This window comes from Pygoscelis adeliae, unplaced genomic scaffold (assembly GCF_000699105.1).
Source record: "Pygoscelis adeliae isolate BGI_AS28 unplaced genomic scaffold, ASM69910v1 Scaffold94, whole genome shotgun sequence".
In the NCBI taxonomy this organism is placed as follows: domain Eukaryota; kingdom Metazoa; phylum Chordata; class Aves; order Sphenisciformes; family Spheniscidae; genus Pygoscelis; species Pygoscelis adeliae.
In genome coordinates this window covers 1,128,740-1,153,114 of record NW_008824547.1, presented here as the reverse complement: position 1 = coordinate 1,153,114, position 24,375 = coordinate 1,128,740, and the positions used below count along the sequence as shown (strand labels likewise).

Sequence of the window (24,375 nt, the reverse complement as noted above, 5' to 3'; positions counted from 1 at the left end):
GGAGGAAGTTGTAGTTGTTAAAACAGACTGGAAACAATATAGTCCGTGTGAACACCATCTATCAGCCCAGCTCCATTGTTATGAACAAACCAGCAAGGAATATCGATGCCGTGCTTAGGACCTCTTCTGTAATCCTTCTGCCAGCCCCTGAAAGGGAAAATACAGTCATGGAAGTATGGAAGCAGAAACTGCACTTTGACAAGGTAAGCTTTCCCAAGTCTTTGCTAAGGACTTAATTATTTTTTACCTTGTTACTGTCAGTTCATTGTTTTTAACAATCATTGTGGCATCTGGTTTCTTTGGATCAGACCCAGGATGAATTTCAAGTATGGTGAAGTCAATGGGGTGGAAAAACTGTCCTAAAAATAGAAGCCAAAATTACCATTCCAGGCACGTTGCACACATTAAAACAGAAACAAACCAAACAGAAACCCCAGAATTTCTACGTTCCCATGCTGTTTTCCATGTCCCCTCAGGGTTTTGAATGGATAAGCAAACACCAAGTTTTGTGTAAGGTTGAATTTATGCCTATGGTATTAGTTTCTTTTTATAAACCAGAATCCTATGCATATCATCTGGATGTAAGTTCCAACTTCTGAATGCACAGTAAGTCTTTTCTAGATATCCTTCAAGTTATCCTCACTTTGTGTCTTGTCTATTCAGTTGTATTTATCACATACTCTCCAAGTCTTTAGCTTTTTTTTATCAAATAACGCATGTATTGATCTCTGAAATTTTTGCATGTGATTATGGTCAGAACAAGGCTGACATCTAAGGAATTTTTGCTCTCCTGCCAGGATTAGCTTCACACACTTCTGCCCCGTCTGGGCTGGTGCAGGATGCTGCTGGTGCTTTGAGTGCTATAATGAGCACAGATTTTAGATTACTTAGTGAAGTACAGAGGCAAAGTCAAAGATGATGAAAATAGCGATGAGGTGTGTAAGTAAGTCAGTGAACTGTAACATGGTGTACCCATATGTCACGTGGGCTTTTGCAATTTTCTTGCTACTTGCAATTCATACCATAGCAGAATAACTTCTGTGTGGAGAAGTCCTTTAGCCGAGGAGACTGGAGCAGGAAAGCGTAAATAACATTCCATCCTTATTCTGCTCTTTTTCTGTTTTGTTACAGCATTTCCCATGATGCATGGACCTAACGCGTACTACCACTGATCCTCAGGCCTTGAAGTGCATACCAAGACTGAGAAGAGTAAGTTCACAGCAGTTCATTATTTTCCACAATGAGTAAACTTATTGACCCAAAATGAATGTTTGCTGCCCTTACCTGATTTTGTAAGTGAAAATTGGAAGGCAAGGGAGAATGGCTGCTATCTGTGTATTTTCCCACAGAGAATGCATACCACCAAACCCACTACACTGGCAGAAAACAGGATTCAATGGGGTCAAAATTTTGATCCCTGAATTACCAACTTCTCCTTCTACTAGAATAAAGAACATTAGCTAATGTGAGGAAAATCTTACACGATACAAGGCGTTCTGTGATTTTAATATATGCTAGTAAATCAAGATATACCTTAACAACTTCTTTTCTTACAAGAATGCACTAATTGAGGTTTGGCAAATTTTGATGGAGCAAACACGTGTATTTTCTCAGAGTGCTTGTACTTAGGAGAAAGGTGGTAAGATGAAAGGAGAGATCAAACCATCCAAGAGACTGGAAGAATAGTGTAGTAAGAAAAAAAAAAAAAATCTGTAGGTGAGATTTAGCAAGATAAAGAGGTTTAAAGACGCCAGTGAGGACAACGAATGCTAGCGATTTCAGCAGCAGCAGAGGAATTTATGAAAAGATAATGCATAAAGTCTGTGCCCAGAATATTTTGTCAGAAATCTTAATACATCCAATCAATGTCATCTGTTTCCTCCGCTATCTCAGTTCAGAAAGGCTAAGTACAAGATTGTGTCTACAAATTATGTAGCCTCATAAGGGGAGACAAGCATGAAAACACTAAATGAAGTCATACCTAATAATCCATGGGTCTGTTCTGACAGTTTATCACTTTCCAATATATACAGTCCTAGGAAATCTTGGTGGAGAGGATGTTTCTTCCATACTTGGTGCAAAACAATAACAAATGAGGCACCGCTGCCCATTGAGAGCACCAAATTTTTTTTTCTGTTAATTGTCAAAGTTAAACTGAGGAAAAAAGAAAAAATTACTTAGGGCATTGGGCTTCCCAGAGTTAACAGCAATGAGAAGAAACTTGAGAAGAAGAAATATGTCCAACAAACAAACATGGCTTTATAAATTGCTCAGTGTTTTTTAAAATAGAGGTTTTGCTGCCTAGTTTGGTCCATGTGTATCTGTGTGTGTCCACAGACAGTCCAAGACTCATACTAAATTACACTGTAAAAGGCCACCTAGCTTTCAAACTTTTCAGCAAGATGTTTCTACCAAGACTCGTCCTGTAACAGCACAATTAATCACAGATAGGCTAGTGATATGTAGATACAGCACCTCACACTCAGAAATAAAAATGTTACTGATAAAACCATCACTTCCTTGCCTGCATGCTACCTGACACCTTCTCCTTTTGTTTTTCAGAAAAGACAACTCCTGAACTGTCTAGGTTAGTGCTAGGATAAAGAAGATTTGCTTCTGATTGTGTTAGTGATATTATCAATGTAGCTATCATAATAAAAAAATAAGTATGCTGTATGAATTAAGTTTTGCTCCGGTGCTGTTTCTGTTGCAGTGCCATGCTTTGAGAAGGTAGTAATTTTGTTCCAGGTACACAGTGAAAATGTAAATGAGGAGGAGATGCTGCCCATTCCATTTCTAAACTTCCTTTTGCACAGATATAAATGATTCTGTAATAGATAAATCTCATGAAAAATATACCTGCTGACAGGGCAAAATGTACCTATTCTATAAATATCACAATTTCCATTTCTTAAAATGGAGATTGTTTACAGCACATATTATGTCTTTGTTTGAAAGATTACACCCTATGTCTAAAGTTACTCTTTAAGTATTTGCAAGACACTGTTGCACTAAGCACAATACCAAATCTAGTTTTACCTTAGTCGTAGTAATAGAAAATCAGGGAAAATTCTTCACTTACTTATTCCAAGCAGAGGATTTTATGAATAATCATTCAGCAGTTACACAACAAAGTAGAGAGCAGAATCCAGCAGGACTTGAATCAGTTTCTTTTGTATATTCAGACAACAAATCTTAAAAGTATATTATTGATCAACACTAAAAAAAAGCATAGAAAGTAATACAGGAGCCTGATATTCTTTCTGTAAGCCTTACCCTTCTTGTTGCAAGGTGACTGAGTCAAGCCAGGTGAAACCTGTTTTTTCATTGCCATTCTGAATTGTGATCTTCTCGGGAGTTACTGTCAGTTTTAAATGCAGGTGCTTATTTGCAATGCCAAGTTTTCCAAAATATGTGTTTTGGATCTTTGCATCACTATTTGCTCTCTTGTCACCAATGAGTTCTCCATTGACTGTGATGCCTAATATAAAAAGGAAACACCAAGTATTGTTTGATCTATAAAACATATCCTATCTATAGGACCTGATCAACTGATGTCAAGGAGCGTCATGGAAATTAAACAACTCAAGAAAACAAATACGAGTTGAAAAACAGATCAGAATTACTTGTGCATGTTTGTGCCAAAGTAGAATAAAGCTCTGGGGGCTGTTCTGTGGATTTCCACAAAGACAACAATCACTTTATTGAGAAAAGTTCAATATTTCCTAGAGCACAAAGAGTCTGTGATGGGCACAAATAGCCTGTGTGACATCGGTCTCTCTTTACCAGGTATTCCATGAAATGGCAACCTAAGGATTACTTTATTGCTTGTACTACTACTCACTGAGACAAATCATGTCTCTCAACTCTCGCAGTGGTTTTCAAACAGTTTAAAAGTTTATTTTGCTCCAAGAAGTGAAAACACAGTCATGGTAATGGTACCCTATCACAGCCACAGGAACTCCTACTAACTTTGCTAGGAAAAAAGCTTACGCAGTATAAAAGAGAGAAATAGCCTTTAAACATAAGACATTTTGTTACAAGTATCCTGATTTTATGTATTTAAAGAAATTAAAAACTCACCTGTAACTGGGTCATTTATTAAATTTAACACAGCACCTGGGTTTTCATTGATATTGAAACAAATGGCATCTTCTTTTTGTGGCACTGATATAATGAAGTGTGGATCTCCGTCAACTGTAAAGGCAAATCACCGGTATTTGTATAGTGATACACAGGTTCAAAGTTCTGCATGATCATTTAGCATTGTGGCAATGGAATTGCTGATGCTGGGGAAGGGCAGGAACTGGTCCCTGCACAAGCTGTATGCCCAGCTTAGTCCAGCCCATCCTCCAAAGGAGTGGTGGGGTCCCAAGGAAGCTGCTACCACCTCCCCAAAGTGAACTATGTCCTTTTTCCCCTCATCTTTCCCAGGTATATGACATGTATCCTGTGTCTCTTGACCACTGCAAAATTTGGCACATGGATTTTAGGTTCAGGATGGCCACCTCTAAGTGCTTATCTCTGAGGGCCATGGAAGTATTACTGAGGGCAGGAGGTTCATCTGAATAGAGAATAGGCAGTTACCAACACAAAACCTAGCAATGGGAAGGAGGACTAAGAAAATAACCATATATAATCTCAGTGACTTGATCTTTAAAAAAACATTTAGAGATATTTAAAATAAATTAAAATACTCGCCCCTTGGAAATAAAAAATGGCTGCTTTTGTGAAAGGGAATTATCTAAAAGACTCAAAAAAATTGTGCAATTTAGTCTTAAATACCCTCTTCTCTTCTCCTTCTAAGCAGACACTACTCAAACTACTCACCACTAGTATACCATGTGGGGTGTGCTGTATACAGGTAAGATAGTTGTGGAGCTGCAGCGAGTAAACAAAAAAAAACTCACATCAAAATGGAATATTTACACACTATCCGCACAGTACATGTAAGATGTCAGGAAGTTAATATGCTAAGTAAATTGCTAATTCCATCCTAGTTTTTAAAGCATATAGTCCGTGGAATGACAGTTTGTGCCCCTTTTGAATCAACCAAAGCTTTAGGATAGACACGGATTTCACTTGTAGTCTAAATTGCTTTGAGGGTTTCCACAAGGCCCAAGTAATGTATCTGTAGGACACAAATGTCTCAGACTTAAGGATTAAGCTATCAACAAGGAAATGCAACATCATCCATTGAAAACTTTTGAGGTTTTGACATTTGTTTTTTTCCAGAGTGAATTTGAGTCTTTTCAATGAAGACATGAGAAAACTAGACAGAGAGAGAGATTGAGAGAGACTGAGACTAATCTCCAGAGCAAAAACTTCAATCTAACTCTCCCATTTCCAGGATTGCCCAACCAGCAATCTGAAGGGTCAGTTGCTGTGTCTCCTTCTTGAATAAAACAGTTTCTTTTTGTATAAGTAACTGAACATATTAATTTAGCCGGAGATGCTGACATCACAGTCCCCTGCTTTATATAATTCCAAAGGAGATGCAAATTCAAGTTCATCCTCTGTTCTTTTGGAAACAGCTTTCAGGAAAAAATGGTGGTTTGATGAACTGGCATTTACTCCTTAAAAGCTATTTAGCGGAAACTTTTTCATCTGTTATTGTTCAACCTTTAAGTGTGTTTTTAGCAGTGAGCAGAATTTGGTAATATTTGTTAAAATACAGCCGTAAAGCCAGAAAAGGCAGTTTCTAGCTCTCCGGTAATTTCAGTTGTCTGAATCAATTTCCTTTGACAGATGCTGCTTCATTCAGAAACTCAAACTAATGACTTACCCAGCGTAACAGCTGTGCCAGCCTGTGCTGTGAATGAGACAAAATGTTATTTTAGAGGCTAGAATGAATAAAAAACAATCTCTCCTATTTTCTTCCTTCCACGAAAACCAACTCCAAAAATCTTGTAATTATGTATAAATTTCTAAATATTTAAAAAAGAAAAACTTAGTCAAAACAGTTTCTTTAGTAATGCAACAAAGCAAATGTCATGAACAGGCAGAAAGCACGGCCTACTTTTCAGCAAAAATGTTACTTCTCCAAAGGCATGGGGTTTGCTCTGTAAGGGGCTGGGTCAACATGCCCTTCTCCGATTCCTCTGTGTCGTCTTGTTCTAAACTGTACTACTGGGAACTCAGTAAGATTTACCCACCTGCTTCCACATTTTTCTAGTCTTCTACTCTTTTTACATCTGAAGCTATGGAAGGGTGTCTGAAGACAGGGCTTTGCGCTGAAGAAGTAGCAACCACAGCATCAATGAAGACACCTCTGTATGAGAGACTGCTACACACAGGTATCTGGGAGTCAATAGTGCTAGCCCTGGAAAGCAATGTAATTGTACTGGGCCTGAATTTTGTGACGGTGGGATGCTGCAATTATCAGAGATAGGAGGAACCACACTGAAAATGGTATTTACAAACTTTTCCAGCTGAAAAGTTTTTAATCTATTTATAATACAGTCTTGATTTATTCATGAAGCATTTTATGAAAATATTGTGTCCTAGATCAAGTAAGTGATGCAGGAAATCCATCTCTAACTGTTAAAAATATTAAGTAAATTTAATAAGAAATGTACATACCTTCAGCTGTTACCATGGGCAGGTAAGAAGTAAAAGGAAGAAAAAGAGAAATTTACAGTTTCAGTTGTATGATTAAACAGGAAGGATTCTCACCCTGTTAAAACATAGTTCTAAGAACAAAAATTTAAAACTGTTTGACAATTCAACCAGGTATCTTCAGTATTTTACAATTCTGTTTCTTCCCAATGATACAACTCAATATTTGTAGATCAAGCAGAAACACACTGAAAGTAAAAAGCTGTTATGTGGGGCAGCAAAACTGCAATTAATTATGCATATGACAGGAGCACTATTAGTAATTGTCTTATTGTTATGCCATTTCCACATTGCAAAATGTTCCTTATTGGTTTTACTCTTGCAGTTTTCAAGGCATTTCATCATTCTGTTAATACTGACTGGATGATTCAGTAATCCTATTTGTGAATCTAGACTCTAGGGTGTGTAAAAATTATTTTCTTTTCTTATACAGCAGCAGCGTTTTGAGTATTTTCTCCTATTACTGCTCTATGCTTTCTATATACAAAGAGGATTTACTTGGAAAGAGGTTCAGAAAGGGGCCTTTGTACTACAAGTACCTGGAAAGGGAAAGCAAAGAGCTGAAGATCACTCTGAGTGGATGCCACTTCTGTCAGATGTTTTCCATCTTACGGAGTCCAGCTGTAAACTTTAAAGTCATTATGCTGTATAATGACTTGAATGTTAAATTAAACATGAAGTGTTTTTATGTCAGTATCCCATTAAGATAGTTATGAAAAATAACGTAAAAATTTTATCAGCAGAATGCCTGAAGAATTATTCAGAATTGAAGGGCACTTAGCAATTAATTGGTTTTAGGACTTAGTCCAGTTGAAAGAAAAACCCACTAACCTCCAGTAAGCATCTCTGTTATGCTAAAATGCTTGAAGTTACCATGCCAAATTCAGGAGATGAGGAAGTTTTTCATCTAGAAGCCAGCAGAGAGCCCACACAGAGCCTGGGAGGAACTTTTAGGGGCACTAAGCAAAAGTTTCGGGAAAAAATAATGGACACTAATAGAAGAGATTGAAAAGCCTCACAAGAGGTTTGTCAGACCTGTTGAATGAGGGAGGGATGAGGATGGCCCGAACAACACATATAGATGAGGGTAGGGTGGCTTTGGGGTGCACTGAGCAGATAGCATTTGCCTTACTTTGCTAAAGAGGAATAGAGTCATTTTGTTTCACACAGGTTAAACAAAGAGGCTGAACTGTATGAAAGCAGTGTTTTACTGAGCAAGGAGTTAATAATTAGCCAAAGTATCACAGGAGTTGAGAACAAATTGTGCACTTTCAATATACTTGCTTCTCTTTCTGCAATATATACAAATACTGTTTTACAGATACAAGCTCCATCTTTTTATAACCTGATATATCCTGCACGAGGAAGATCTCATGCAAATTTTCCCCTTTCATCTAGAAAGATGTTACTCCATCTAACCCTAAGCTGAAGTACATAGAAAAATAAAGGAGAAAGTGATGTGAACTGAACTGAATATAGCTGGATTATTAGATTAGAAGTGCTTCTTGGTTTTCAGGGTTTTTTTGATGCATTATTTTACATATTTATATTAAAATACACTTATTTTGAATTTACAGTATTTTGCCTGTATGATTTAGTAATGAAGGATGGTTTGACGGAAATGAGCTTTACAACGAAAAGTAATTTTGCATAAACCATACACGTGCAAGGCTTGGAAAGTAGATTTTTCAGATACATGTTTAAAACTGTGCCCACACAAAAGCCTTTCTTTAGGAGAACATCAAAGGAGCACTTGGCTTCTCAAATAAAGTAAAATTGTGAAAATGTCTATACCTTCAATGGGTTTATCGGCAATCCCATCTTGATTGCCATAGTCTTCGGGCTTTGTTACCACCATGGATGTCAGTGGCGTTACAAACTTGTATTTTAGTGAGAGATCCAGGGCTTCGGCTGTGAGATTCTCCTTTTCTTCTCCTGTAGCTGCAATACTGAATACAGGTAGAGACTCCTAGCATCAATGATTGCTAAATTACTCACTGAACCCTGGATTAAATATTTTGCTTTAAAGTGAAATCGTTTCTCTGCAGCTAATTTATCAATAAGGAATATTTGTTACAGTCTAAGAGCACTTCTGATTCCACTGGCTTATCCAAGAAAAAGGCAAAATGTGCCTTATATTTGCAATAATTTAAAATTTTTTAATTTGTAACCTGAAACAGGAACACTGAGGTTGGGGAGGAGAATAGGTTGGGGGATTTTCCTTACTGTTTTTTATGCTTTCCCATTGGCACCTCAGTGTGATGTGACTTTCAGCTTCGCATCCCAGAAGTTGCACCAGTCAAATGGCTTTACAGGTTCATAGCTAAGATGTTATTCTAGATATAATTACCGTTCTTCCAGGAGTTGTTCAATGGTGAGATAAGCCCAGAGCCTTTCAATGTAATCTCCAAATATGTATTCTTGTTCTTGGAAAGCTTCAGCTGTTTGCTCAGCATCTTGTTGTGTAGTATATGACAGGGCGTCATTAGCCTGTTAGGAATAAGGAAACTTCTCTGTATCATAAGTAGCCAGGGACTTCCAGAACCTCCCAAAAATCAAGACCTTCACATCTGAAAATCTTACTAAATTGAAAAACAGTCTGGTCTTACACAGAACTTGCCCAGGAAATTGTCAGTGTTGTATCAGGATCTTTGTTTCATTGCTTCTGTGAAGGTTAGCAGTGTACGCTATAGGACATAATGCAGTTTCCAAATTCACGTGGCATTTTTGTTCATTAGAATTTGGCTACTCAGGATTTTAAGAACTTTGATTATGATGACGATTTCATATAGGAACATGTTCAAGCAGATATGCTGGCTAACTTACTAATAATACATTATTTGTACTTGAAATATACCTAATTTCATATAATATATTTAATACACCACAGTGCATGGAGCATATGTGCAGTTCACAGTATTTATACCATGATCTATAATATATGTGTTGTGTTTCCTAAATATCAGGGGCAAATATTTTTACAGAATTCAGATCTGGAGAGGCATTTAGATCACTTGGTTCATATTAGAAGTAGACTTCTATTTTAAGAGGAAGGCATTTCAAATATTCAGCTGGCTTATCCATCAGTGTTCTTCAGCCAATGAAGACTAGTGTCTGTGAACACTGAACATTTGGCTCCTGCAAGAACCAGGTAGGGTATTTAGAGACTAAACTGAAAAAAAAAAGTCTGTTAGCAAAGCTAATCCAGTCACACTGCACAAAGTTGTTCCAGACTGACCCTAGTATACCTGACTTAGGCAAGTAACTTGCAGTTTTAAAAGCAATGACTTTGGCGTATGTAGTGTCTCACATATGCAGTAACACATCCCGTCACTGAGGTAATGCAATAGCAGTAAATATTTTAAGTATTGACAGCTTTTGAACATTCAGACATTTTGTGTAGTGAGGAAATACCTTACTTAAGTCAAAGAAATCCATACTTACACCTTCACCTCTCACATCTACAGTCAAACTGTTTTGGTTGTTGTCTACAAAGCGCCCAGCCACCACAATCTCAGACCCATCATAGAAATGCTTAAAACTGTTTTTAGTGAGGTCTGATATTTCATTTTCTGGGTAGTTTAACTCCACATCCATGAGCATGGGATTCGACACCTCATCATAAAACCCCTACAGGATGATAAAAAAAAAGGGGAAAACATTTAACTATCATTGTTTCTTTAATTCATAGGTAGATCTGTACCCAGAAACATCCTGCTATTTTGGCAATGAAAACTAAAAGGGTATTTTAGAAGAAATATTTAAATATTCCGTTAAATCTCAAAGTACAAGGCCTAAAAATCTACAAATAATAGAAATGAGAAAGGACATATGAACTCTTCAGTCTCACAAAGAGAGCGGAAAAATACCTGAGAACAACACGCTGTGGATGATGAGTTCCATCAATGTTAATCAAGAGGGATCCCAAGCTTCCCCCCATTGGATAGACATAAGTTTCTAGATCTATTCCCTGCAGAGACTAGGTATTTGATTTTGGCAGAGCTTGCAATGAAATCCAGTATCTAAATTCTTCAGTGAATTTTCCAAATGGCTGCTATTGGATTGTGAGAAGTAAAAAAGGTGAACTCTGTACTGCCTATACCTGTCCTCATGCCTTATGTGAAATGCTTCAGAAGTGTGGTAACATACACCTGCTTGCAGTAAGTTCCTAAAAACAGAATATCTAGAGTCTTTATGCTCTGTTATCCTTCTCTTCCCTTGACATGACATTAACTACATGATCTGTGAGGTATGGGAGATATAATGACTGCAGCAATTTTGCTGCACACTAAAGTGTCCTTCAGAACCATGACTTGTGTCATCCTATGCCGAGTTTTGAACTCTCTTCCATAGCCTACAGCATCTCCCTTTTACTGTCCTTCCACTTTCTGATGATATAATGGAAGGGGAAAATTAAATGCAACTAATATTCTGATTACAGCAGACTCTTGAGTATTTCAGTACCAGATTACACTTTGGGATTTTGATTACTTCAAAATAAGAATGTCTGTATAGTTATCTGAATTAATGTATCTCTCATATAATTTAAGTGGTGATTACTGTACCTGAAGCTGTAAAGCTGCATCAGAGTCAGGATAAATCCGACGGGTCAATCCTTTATTCTCCAGCGCCATCTTCTCCAAGAAGCTGTAGTCAACATTGTAGCCAAAACCAAGATTGTATAAGGGAAATTTTCCTTCAATGGCTTTTTTTACATGCGCCTGAATGTCCTGAATATTTGATATGCCTGCATCAAACCAGGAAAAGTTTGAGTTTTCTTTATAAATAGATAAAATTATCACAAAATGAAATGTGGCTAGTCATGTTCAGATTTCTTAGGAGGCATTATCAAAAACTTGTTTTAGTAGTATGATGCTGGTATAGTAGCATTTAAATCATGAAAACATCCAGAAGTCAAAGATGGAGGCCCATTTTAACTGAGCATTTTTTTGTTAGTTAATTCACTCTCTCTATTATTCTATCCAACACAAACTTACCTACGTTTGGTTGGCCATCTGTTAACATGATAATTATAGAAGCGCTTCTCTTGGGCACAAGGTTTCCTTCATGAGCAGCATTCAGAATATCAATTCCCCTCATTATACCGCCATATAAATTTGTCACTGCAAGGTAGATATAGAAATTTGGTTTCAGCACAGTCAAACGAAAGGCCCAGTTTCCACTGGAATCTGGCGTTTGGGGGATGTTTAGATAGAAAAGTACCCAGACTTTGGAAACATAAGGAAAAATAGATGTCATGTTCTGAGTAAATGTCAACTTTAGGAGTGTCTCATCAGTAAAAAAAAAAAAAAAAAAAAGCTGTAGCATTGTGTTCACAGACTGAATTGATAAATTAACTTACACAACGACCTATTGGCAAGTCCAGTAAGGTACTTACTGCCTTCAGTGTTAATGCCCCGAACAAACTTCTTTGCTTCATCCAAATTCTCAGGAGTGGCCTTGATTAATGTTTCTTTCCAGGTGCGTACTTCACTACCAAACAGTATGAAATTGAAGAAGTCATCTTCTTTAACGTCATCTAAGATTTTTAGAAGTGCTTCTCTTGTCTATAAGACAAAGAGATTTAAATGTATGGTTCAACATTTAACGAAATAGGCGCTTACAGATTTTACATGATTAATCTCTCAGCATTTGGGTATTTTTAACTTTTACACAGTATGTCATGCAAAAATTCTGAGCTTGTTCTGTCCTTGCCAGTCCCTGTGCCTATTTCAGAGCAACTATAGTGAAGTTAGCCAGTTGCAATTTCATCTGGTAAATCTTTGTAGCTGAGAGGAAAACCAGGTCTCACGTCATGGATCATTGCTTACACTGAGGTAAGCTGGCATGGCAAATTGAAAGTGATGGGAAATGGGTAGCTACAGGTTGGTGGAGAAGCTCATACACAAGCAAGCGTGGATATTTTGATGCAGCACCAACACCTGAAAATTCTGAGCGTTAGCTTAGAACGAGGAGTCCTAACTATGAAAAAGCTGCTGCTTCCCAGAGAAGACAGAATGAACAACATAGATAATGCACGTAATACTATATGCACTTTTTAATTTTGGAACTGTCCAGTACATGTGACAGAACTCTCTGGAAATGTTGATATTGAGTGTTTTGAACTAATAACATTTATAAGTAAGTAAATATAGCCTAAATGTATAGAATTTTGTTCTACAGTAATGCTTCAAACTAGTACTTATGGTGCCGAGCATTAGAGAGGTCACAGCATAAAACCACTTGGTACAGCTTAAGCAGCGCATATGCACTGTAAGCCACCATGTCCCTTCCATCGCAACAGAGGCTCTTCCATTGGGACTTTATAGTAATGCAATAACTTACCTGTTCTATTTCTCTTCCAGACATTGAGCCACTAACATCTATTACAAAAATAACATTCTTGGGCAACTTTGGAAGATTTGTTGGTGCAAAGAAGTGTACAAAGTAGCCATTGACAATCTGAAAAATAAAATGTAAAAAAAAAAAAAAAGACTTTTGTATATTATAAAGATAAAATGGATAAAGAAGAAATTACTTTCATTTAGTGTCTAGCCCCTGAGTGGACTAATAGGCTTTAATGGGCCTGACTAGTCTCACCTCTGTCCATGGGTCCAGGAGCTTCATTTAAGCACAAGCCTGAGCCTTTAGTCCCTGCCTGAGCTACGCTGTAAGAATCCCTGTCTCCAGCTGTGTCACAGCCATACCTGCTCCTGTCCATGGACTCCACTGATCTGGATCCCACCCTGCAGACTGACTTCCCACCTTGACCTCGGGCTGCCTCATCACCACGAACTTGCCCGATGACCTGGACTCTCAGTTGAATTTGACTACCATCTCTGGGTCTGCCTTGCTCAGGTACTGTGGGGATTGGGCTCTTGGCTGGTGAAACCCCTGTGCTGTCAGCTGCGTTGTCACACTCAGCTCCTTGTCCTCTAGGGAACAGCTGGCCCTCGCTGCTCCCTAACCTTTACTATGCAAGCTAAGCTGTTCAACAGTTCAAAATTTCCAGCTGTCAGATTTACCTGCAAATTATCTGGGGTTGTTCTCTTCACATCATATCTTACAGTAAAATCCCCATCCAAGACAGACTGCGAGCAATTTGCACAGGTTCGCTGCTGATCAAGAGTTGGCTTGAAAGAGATATGCCCCTGAAAAGAAAAGCCTTCATTAGATCTGAACCTTAATAGCTGAAAATTTTCTACAGAACACAAAGTTTACAGTTTTGTAAAACTAGCATATTTATACTCACAGTCATGAGAATAACCTGTTTTATCAGGTTAGGTATCAGTTTGTATCCATACGTATTTATATATTTATTGGTGGGTAACTGATATGTGAAGGCTGCTATCTAGAGCTTTCTTCATCTGTTTACTTCCACGTCCTCCTTGGTTCAGCCCTCCACTCTGAATGACACCTTTGATAAGGCTGTTGGGCAGTCTATGTCTTAGGAATTCTATCACCTCCATACATGAGAAAACTACTTGCTACTGACTCAGTTCTTCTGCAAGAAATAGTCTATCAGTATCCAGGCTTCCAATTACTGCTGTGGGACGAGGCCTACTAGTTTGGGTACAGTACTATGCTAACAGCTACGTGGCTTCTGAACCTGCATGGAGATGGCCTTCAACTTGCTAGCTTGGAATTCAGAGCTCATTTGCACAGAGAAGCCTTTATTGTATTTTCTCTATTTTTTTTCCTCTACTTCCACTGCTAGCCACTACAGCACTTTTGCACTGACATTATTATTTCAGAATTATACCCGTAATAAATAAATTATGGAAGGCAGTAGTCATTGTACCTTCTTATCTGAAAAAGTTTTTTTAACGATATTTTGTAGATCGTTGGTGATGAATGTTCCTTCCGCTTCCAGCTCAGTGATACCCTGGGGCTCAAAGATATTTACTTCAATCTGAAATATTAATTGAAAATTCATCGTCATTGATTACCCCACAATATATCAACTTAGCCATTTACCAGAGGATCAGCAGGCAACTACAGATGTGAAAGAAGGATTTTTGTAAAAGCAACAGAAATTTTGTAATTCATAATGTCAGTCCAAATCCACACTTGTGTGGACATCAGCCAAACAGGCTTTTTTTATACATAGAAGTTAAAAACAAAGCTAGAAATAAATAAACCTTAATAGAAACATAACTTGTTTGAACACTAGATACTGGAATTTTGTAAAATGTCAATAAATACTCAAGTCCTTCAAAAATAAAACCCAGCCATTACCTGTGAGTTGTGCCCAACTTTGACCTATATTTCAGTATGCCTTCTATCATAGTGTGTTTAAAATAATGCTGCATAAACTCTTATAGATGCTGAGTTTTGTAATGATTTTTACACAGCATTTTCTGAGCATACAAAGGAGAAAACTTTTGTCTTAGAGCTGGGTTTTAGCAAGGCAGATAGGCGTGATCAAAGACAAGTTTTGGCACACAAAAGCCACAGTATTCTAGAATGCGATATATGTACCATTGTAATTTAAGATGATGTAGTTTCATGGTGGTGTAAGAAAGGTGTAGTTTATGCTATAAAGGCATTTATAAAAGCTATTATTCTTCTATTTTACCCCAAGGCATCGTAATGGATTTTTCAGGTTTCCATGTATCATTTCTTTTGGAGGCTTAGTAGCTGAGCCAATTTGTCAGGCTTACAAATAAAAACGTGCACTAAAGCATACTGGACTACCCACGTGATTCATTAGAAATATTATCATGGGCCTTTAGCTCACCTGTGAACCAACGGGAATAACCATGGTACTCCACTTTCAACAGATGTACAGAATGTCATCATCTCTTAAGTTACAGTATCCAATTTGATACAGTTTGCCATTTACCTCAAAATCTTTGACAAGCTGCTTCGGTTTTACTTTGATGAACATCTCATATTTTCCAAACTGTCGCTTCAGCAGTTCCTCATATGTGAGTTCAAAAGTGACCTTACTGGCTGCTTCAATGTTGACTGAGACAGTGAATTTTTCTGTTTTTCTTCCTGAAGCTCTGTATTTAAGTGGGTAAGAAAAAGAATATTTTTATCCTCTTTCACAATATTTATTGTTTGGGTTGGTGAAGTATGATTTTCAAAAAGGAGTAAAACAAAGATGGGAATTTTGATCTGTTGCTAAAATCATCCTCAAACAGTGTAGAATTTATTCAAGTTTCCCAGTGAGCTTAATCCCAGGAACAGGTCATACAAAGTCAGTAGAAGTTGCAGAAACAGTCTTTCCATAATTGCAGATACTGCTTGTGTAGTCAGAAGTTGTATTTCCTTTTTATAATTTACACTACAATAACTCTAACTTAATGATTGTTCTTTGGTCCTATAAAAAACAAACTTCAGTAATATGCTAGAACAAGGTATTTCCAATCTCACAATTTGCTATAGGATGATGATGTGGAAGCCACACAAGACATCGTTCTTACTTGACAAGACCAGCAGTCTGTCCCTTTGAAACAGCCTTCTCATATTGCTTTTTTGCAACTTCTTTTTCCTTTATAGTTCCAGGATAAGTGACACCATCAATTGTCCTGCAGATGAAAAAGTCCTAGTTTAGCTGGATGGTTTGCACCGATACGTGAAAAGTTACTACAGGCAATTCTCTGTTTATTGATTGGTTTGCTAAACAGCACTTTCAGGAATCTGATATTGCCAAGATTTGAGCGCTTTCACTGAAGCTAGTCTTCTCAGTGAATTTAGCTGGAATGAAGAGCTCTGTGCTCAGTATCTTAAGAGAATCTAAACCAAATTTTACTTTGAAAATGAATTAGATCAAAACTGGGCTGATAGCAACATTACTTACATCTGCCATATTCCTACACTTCAGTAGCTTGACAATCTCGTCTCATCTAATGGCAAGACGACTCTCTGGACGAGAGACAGTCATCTGTCCAAATGTAGCTGTATACAGCTGAACATTTCATCCTTCGACTCCTTACACCATTAAACAGGCATTTTTCATAGGGGATTCATCTCATCCTATAATAAAAGTTCTAGCATGCATTAAGAGTAGTTGTACCCTAAAAGCTACTGTTTCTTTTCACTGAAAATAAAACACACATAGTGTGATTAGCAGAGATGGACGTGTTTAAACTGAATTAAACCTCATAACGGTGTGAGAACTGCATATTACTGCAACTAAAGGTACAAATGTATTCTATTTCCTGCCTTTCATTCAAGTATGATTTTTAAATGAAGAGATAAATTAAGCTATAATGCCATCAGGGAAATTAAGTAATGGAACTTTTCTGGTCTGATAACACCACAGTAAGTAAGTGGTATTTCTGAAAAGGTGAATGGATCTCCAGAGAAGGTCCCCCATTCCCTAAGGTCCATGATAATGAATAAAAATAATTGAAAATTAGTCATCTTTTCTAAAGATGTACCAATGTTTGCCTTTCTCCAAGTATCTTGCATGTTAAGTTAACAGTACCAGAAAATTACGCAGGAGGCATTTAGAAATCTATCAAATGGCAAAGTAAAAATGAACATTTGGGTTCAGTTTCTCCCAGTTGTATTTGCACAGATTTTTAGTCTTCTCTAACAATATAGTAAAGATTACACACATGCTGAAGTTGGTAATGAAGGCTGTCTTAGGGAGTTCAACATCAAAGAAGACTTCTTTGTGCACATTTCCACGATTGACAGCTTGACTGGTGATGACATTGTGGGCAAATCGGGAAGTTACTTTACTATCAATTTTCATGCTATAGATTTCTATCCCATTGACAACCTGTAGATTGAAAAAATGAAAAAAGAAAAAAAAAAGCTAGCTGTTACACTGATGTCTCTGTTAATCAGCCATAATCATATTTTTAAAAAGAAATCATGGCAGGACATTCTATCACTCCAAAGCAAAACAGGAAAGACCTAATCATAAGAACTGGAGCTGTGTTTCCTTGGATATCTATCACACCTCCATCACAGTGCTATTCCATGAGTTATAACTATAGCCTCTTTAACAAAATATTACCACCATAGCAAAGATACTGCCTTTATAAGAATCGGCTTTTTTCTCTACTGAGACTGTGACTTTTGTTTATGGTTAGTCAAAGAGCACAACAACTTATTGCTGCCTCACTGTATTAGTGACTGTAATTATCAGTTGAGTGGATGACTCCTAGAGCAGGGATGTGAGTAGTTCATCTCCTTTAAAAATAGGCATAAACAATTCCAGATGGCTCCAAATTCCATTTTATGTTATTCTCAATTTCCTCACAACTGGGGCTCATTCTTCTTTAAACAAGGAAATGGGTCGGGCAATATTTATTTTCTTTGAATGCTCAGGTATAAGGTTGCTGGAGACTATATGAAAGCATGGGTGACAACAGATATGACTCCTTAGGCAACTCCACAACAACAACGTCTGCTTCCTGCAGCAAAACCAGCACTGGGAAGAACCTTGGGTTTTTTATGGTGGGCCTGGTCTCTGGCTGGTTGATTAAGAAAGTCCTCAAACAATCAAAGCATTTAAGCATTGCTGAAGTGGAGTCCAGGTGCCAAGTGGAATCAGCCTGAGAGATGAGGTTTCTTGCCTTCCTTAGAAATAACTACAACATAAAATAAAAGTAAATATAAAACCAACATAGAATGGACGTTATCTCTGTTAGAGATACAGAGGTAACTTCAAACAACTTTGCTATTTATTCAAATACAATGATGTTAAAAATCATTTGTTCACTCTCTTTCATTGTCCAAGAGTTTCCATCAGAGCTTGGAAAGGAACTGTCTAGTTAGTCCTACTGCCTAAAACAAGCAACTCTGGGCTACTCCCCTTGTCACACACACTCAGAAATATCCATTTGCTCAGACTGGACTCACAGAAACATGTTGTGAACACAGTAAGAATATTCCTGTCATTATAAATCTCTCTCAGTAGCCCGGACAAAATCAAGCCTTACTCACCAAGTCATTATCAGCATTTCGCTTCTGTAAAGAGAAAAACAGGGAAAAATCGTAACTAACGTAGGAAAGCTGCATTTAGAAATAAATCACTTAGCACCTATGTAGTTGTCTTCTGCTTCCAAGTCAAAAGAAGTTGTCCAGGAGAAGGAAGGCTTGAGAAAGGTCCTCATTAGTAAACTGAAGTAAATTTGAGGGAAGAGCAAGTAAGGCATCTGAGGCAGGTATGATTATTTTGCTTACAGCATTCCCAGTTTTGGTGAATCTTTTGGTTTTCATTTGATGTTAGTGTACCTTAAATACCGTGGGTTTGAAAGAGAAGTTAAACTTTGAATGTTGCTGATTTTGCATTTTGTTCAAGCGACACAAGAAGTTATCTTCTTTCAGCTGAAAAACAATCATGGACCGCCTGAGAGATGAGGGGAGAGTGAGAGGAAAAGAGGCTTGAACGTTCAGTGCCATTTATATTTAAATGTCCTTGAGACTAAAGAACACGCTAAAATCTGCTAATACGGCTTCCTTGAGTATAGTTTGGCTGTGTGATGACATCAAAGTAAAAACAGAGTATCTTGTCCTGAGGGTTGCATCTTTTTCTTAGGAATTCCTGGTTTGGGGTCCTGTGGTTATATTTTGTCTTTTCAAACTAATTCGCCTTTGGAAGAAAAAAGGGGTTTGTATCAAAGCATAAGAAACACGTTTGCGCATTTTTTTCCACACACATCCAAACTATCAGGCACGCTTACCCTTACTCTCTTTCAGACCTACTCCTAAATTTTTCTTGTTTCAGCCCAATGGCCTCTCATTCTAACATGAATAGGTAAGATGGTAATTCAGCAGGCTTACAGAGAGGAGAGGCGGTCACTATGAAAGGCTGAGCGGAAGGGAAAAAAAAGCTGTTAGACCATTTTTTTTTTGGCATGTTTGCTCCCAGAGTAGGTGCAAATATCAGAAGCTCTACAAAAATACCACGTGCTCTCTTCTGAGAAAACAGGCTTCAAACATACTTACTGAATCATGTTAAAATAACAGCTTGTGTAACTCAATTCCCGTAAGCTCAGCTGCAAATACCTTATCTCTTTTGGCTCCAAGAGCCTCATGGATCACATTTTGTGCAAGCATGTTTACCTGCTCCACCGGATAGAGGGGTAAAGACACAATAAAGTATCAAGTCAGAGAGGCATCTCAGGTACATTTAAGGCTTTTGTTACTTTTCACAGTTAGAAGTTTTACAGGTTGGAAACAGAGACGCAGAGGGTTATTTTTTGTTTATTTTGGAGCTTCTTTCAAGCCACTACATTAAATCTATGGTAATGCAAGGTTTTGGGTGGGAGGCTTCTCAACTTCTGTAAGAGTCTGGCCAAAAAGTCTGCGTACGTTTCTCTAGGTTCATCTTTCAAACTGTTATTGCCATACAGGTGATTTCTCTGTGTGTGTGTCTCCTATTTCACAAACCTATGCGGGCTTTTTTAATGCCTGTGTAGAGTACACACCAATTCAAATCCTTCCTTCCCAAAACTGAAATCATCTTTTCTATCTCTGTAGTGTTATTATGGCTAATCATTTCCCCTTACGAAACATGAACTGAGGTATGGACCCTGGGAAATGAAAAGCTGGAAGTGACTGAAATGTCAGTTTGTTTGGTACAAACTTTTCCTTGAAGTGGAATTACCAAGCAGTTTAAGAACACAAAAAACTATAAAAATATGTTTTTTAGTTACAAATTCTGCAATTATGACTACTATCTCCTAAACTAAAAGATACTTTACCTGCATTTAATTTTTACAGAATTGCTGTTGTGTACATTCTTTATCAGAATTAGGGGTTCTACAGTAGTTTTGAAAGATTTCTGTTTTCATTCTGTAAATATGTCGGGGGGGGTGGGGTGGGTACTCTGCCATTCTCATTGAAAAAGAAAATACAGAAAAATCTCTCAGTGAAATGTATTAGTTGCTTCGTACTTGGGCTGATCTTCAGTGGAGATACTCAAACCCAGCTGGACATCCTCCTGGGCTACCTGCACTAGCTGACCCTGATTTGCACAGGGGACTCAAAGGAGCTATGGCAGGGTTGGGGACTGACACCTTCACACTGCATAGCAATCTCTTCTATTTCAATAAAATTACATTTGCATAAAGTATATAACAAAGCTGGAAAAATCAGCTCAGATGAGGTGACTCTGTGATCCTGTGATTTTTTTTTTCATTCTTAATGATTCACTTGGATGTAGCTAGAGACCTCACTAACATCAAGGTCATCTTAAGCTATGTGGGCAGAAAGTGACAGTGTCGCATTAAAAAATATGTTATGCAATTCTAAACCAAACTGAGATTTTAATATCCTCTACCTTGTATAATCACAGTTATTTGATAAAATCTTTCTATAGTATTTCCACATATTTGCCAGTTGCACCAATTATTAGAAATTTTTTTTCAGTTGTGTAACAGTAACAAATTCTGCTTTTGTTTAATACTGTTTTGCTGTGGCAACAGCAAAAAACATAGGTGCAAAAAATCTATAGAAATTGGAGAGGAAGAGCAGAGGAAAAAAGAAATTTGAACTCCCAAGAAAACAGGGAGGGAAAAGAGGGCTCCCATTACAGCGCTTGCTGAAAGAAGCCCTGATTTTACAGCTTGGGAAACTAAAACACAGCATGACTAAAAGATTCAGCAAAGACTGTACAGTTAACTTGAAGTGACCTCCGGGAATTCACAACACTGAACGAGGTATTTGCATATATCCTTAAGTACTACATCGGAAAAATAAGGCATGAAAATTATTTCCAAATGTGCAACAACATTAAAGATTTTGTCATCCTAAGTGATGCTAATTGGAAATTGCAGAGAAGAGACCATAATGCAGCTAAGCTATGAAAACGAAACTTCCTTGTGAGCTATGTAGGAGTCCCACTGCCAAAATGAGAGGGCTATAAAAGGAGGGCTGTAACATTCCTACCCGCGCTTTGAATGCTTTGAATATGTAGTTCTATGGGTAGTTTTTAATCTAGAAAAAACTTTCCCACCCTTAGTAGCTGCATGCATAGGAACAAGGTGTACAAGTGCACTTAGGGATCTTTGATTTGGATTTTTGTTCAATTTTCAGCAGAATTGCGTCTGCCAATTGTGTTTATCTGACTATGGCTTTAAAAGCAGCTTTGACAGCTTGAAGGTCATCAGCCAGACAGACTTCCAGCCATGCTTCATCGCTCCTCACTGGCATACTACTTGCTCAAAGGAGCTATGGCAGGGATGGGGACTGACACCTTCACACTGCATAGCAATCTCTTCCATTTCAATCAAATTACATTTGCATAAAGTATATAACAGAGCTGGAAAAATCAGCTGACTTTTCTGTAGTGTTCTGCATGTACGGACGGAGCATTGCACAGAGCTTCGGCCGTTTTCCATTTAGAAAGGCTTTAGCATTGCAAGGCATACAGAGAACAACAGGTAGTATGGTAATCAGGAGGAAAAAGCTGCATTATAGCTGGGCTACATAATGGTTAAATAATAAGAATCCATAGCATCTCCAATTTGCAGCAATAAATCTCAAGCTGATTTTTAAAAGTTAGATATGTTATTATCCTGATTTTCAAAGAAAAAGTCTTTGCAAAGACTATAATCTAATCAACAGAAATTGACTGTAAATTGCTTTGTCCTGTTCTACCCACTAACCCACAATGGTCTCTAAAGAGATTTGCCCCCTGTAACTTTTCATAGTATGTAACTACTGAGAGAGAGAAAATTTGAGGTGAGTAATAGTGGCCAGCAACTTAACTGAAGAGAATTGGGCAGAACGCCAGGAAGCACTGTCTTACTCAGAGATCCAGTCAAAAACAGAATGGCCCCTTTGAGGGACAGAGATGTATTTCATGTTATGCTAACATGCAAATCTTTTGAGAAAAATCCTGCCATGTCACTTGGATAGTGAACATATTTATCTGGATGCCATGTTACATCTCTCTTTTCTGCTTCTTGGAGGCATCTTTTCACTGATATTTTGCATTGTTTTACAGGTGCTGAAGACAGTTCCCTGGCAGCACCAATTGTTTTACCCATTTAAATGTAAGACCACTAAAACATTTTAGCATTATGTGGTGATGACAGGGAAAATAGAGGAAAGTGATGCTTTTAAAAAGAGAGATAGGAGAGCTTCTTCAGAGCTGATTCAAAACTGAGGCTGATTAGAGGTAAACTAGTCTGAGTCCCAAGTCTGATCTCGTGTTCACTGGTAACAGAGAACACAAAGCTCCTGGTGGCAGCACTGTATGAACTCTCTGATAAATGTTGATAAATGGCAGGAAGTTAATCTATGACGAATGGGAGCCCCATACATGATTGATTACTTACCTTGATGTTTCTGACATGTGTTATCAAAAAGTCTGATGATGCAAAGACAGGAATCAATAATAAAATACAAAGCAACAGATGGTTTTCCATTTTGGGAAAAAAGAAAGGTTCCAATCTGAACGATATGCATAAATATATAATGCTTTGTTTACAGAGTGTTAATAAATAACCCAGTGTGAAAAGTGGGATTAAACATTAGGCATTCAGGAAAAATCAAATACTGAATTTTGAATTTGCACAATCTGCAGAATACTGCTACAAAATACTGTTACAGAATTTACAGAATATTTCAGCAATGTCTCTTCTATGTAATATCTCCAAACAGAAATTCAACAGCTGTTTCTGTACAGGCAACTGAGATTGAGCTCTGTTCCAGACTTGCCTCTTTTCCAAATGAAAACCGTCATCTTTCTGATAACTTCTTAAGGCTGTCCCTAGGTCAAATTTATTGCAGCCATAACAGAGCTTGCAGTCTCTTAAACCCATTTATGCTTCCCTTCAAAAACTACCTCCCGTAATCCTGCATTATCACCCAGGTACCTGATTTAGGTATCATTATTTGACACGTGTCCTGACTAGTCCAGAAACTTCCTATTACATGCTTTCCTATTCATCTTCATGGCTGAAGCCCGGGTCCAGCCTCCCAGGGTCTTGCATCTTGCACAATCAATACCCATTCAGCCTGCTGCTGCAAGGCCCATTTTCTTTATTTGTTATCTCGACAGCATTAATCCTCTCTTCATCTTTTTAACTGGTTTCATCTCCTTCGTTGCATGAAACACAAACTTTGAGCACTGGGAGTTAAATGCTCAGTGATAATAAAATATTCAAGTTTACAGAATTTGGGGTATTTTGTTTTTCCTGCAGTCAGCTTTCTGAGGTGCACAGCCGTGTGAGGGACGCAGGATAGGTCCAGGAGCTCCTTTTAAACCAGTCTGGAGCTTTTTAAACCAATTCTCTGCCCCATCCAAAGGTGACAGGATGGCTCTGTAGAGCAGCTGTGTTCTGCCAGGCCTCCCTGGCCACCTCATGATCTGGGGCGCATGGCAGCATGGCGGGGCCCGTTGTGGTGCTGTGGGGGGCTGCAGCACAGCTGCCCACAGGGCTGTCACCGTATCCCTGTCCCCAGCCTTCCCTGGGGCTCAGCACACGGGTTTCCTGGAGCAGCACGCCAAGGACCCTCGTGAGACACTGTTTTTGAGGGGTCGGCTTTGTTTCTCGGGCCGTAACAAGAGGGAAAGCCTGCCTCACCACGACTGCCTGCCGCCTGCCTCACACCTCCCTCAGCCTCCCTGCCCACTCTTAACATGGCCGTCTCACCCGCTTTCAAAATGGCCGCCGCAGCGACGCGGGGCGCTCGCACCACAGAGGCGTGCGACCGTCCGCTCTGCACGCCGCCACGGCGTACTCTCTATGGCAGTGGGGAACCGTGGGCATCTTTATGGCAGCGGCGGCCGCTCTGCCGGGCGGGCGAGCACCGGGGGCTCCGGCCACCAGGCACTGA

At 38.4% G+C, this 24,375-nt stretch overlaps 1 protein-coding gene across 2 annotated transcripts; it reads right to left on the bottom strand.

Moving 5' to 3' along the window:
* LOC103915060 (inter-alpha-trypsin inhibitor heavy chain H3-like) lies at positions 1 to 22,961 on the bottom strand. Of its 2 annotated transcripts, XM_009321805.1 has the most exons (20): positions 22,872 to 22,961; positions 17,190 to 17,356; positions 16,050 to 16,154; positions 15,464 to 15,626; positions 14,420 to 14,530; positions 13,644 to 13,769; positions 12,964 to 13,080; positions 12,017 to 12,185; positions 11,616 to 11,741; positions 11,184 to 11,365; positions 10,063 to 10,248; positions 8,969 to 9,108; positions 8,413 to 8,567; positions 5,804 to 5,812; positions 4,831 to 4,905; positions 4,084 to 4,197; positions 3,277 to 3,481; positions 1,982 to 2,154; positions 248 to 359; positions 1 to 147 (listed from the first exon to the last, which is right to left on the bottom strand). In XM_009321805.1, exons 1-20 carry the CDS (start codon positions 22,959 to 22,961, stop codon positions 18 to 20), a joined length of 2,655 nt encoding a protein of 884 aa, XP_009320080.1. In that variant the 3' UTR covers positions 1 to 17. The 2 variants fall into 2 exon arrangements, with proteins under 2 accessions (XP_009320080.1, XP_009320082.1); XM_009321807.1 differs by lacking the exons at positions 5,804 to 5,812; positions 22,872 to 22,961 and adding an exon at positions 6,583 to 6,588 and having other exon boundaries at positions 4,831 to 4,881; positions 17,190 to 17,329.
* Positions 22,962 to 24,375: the final 1,414 nt, after the last annotated feature.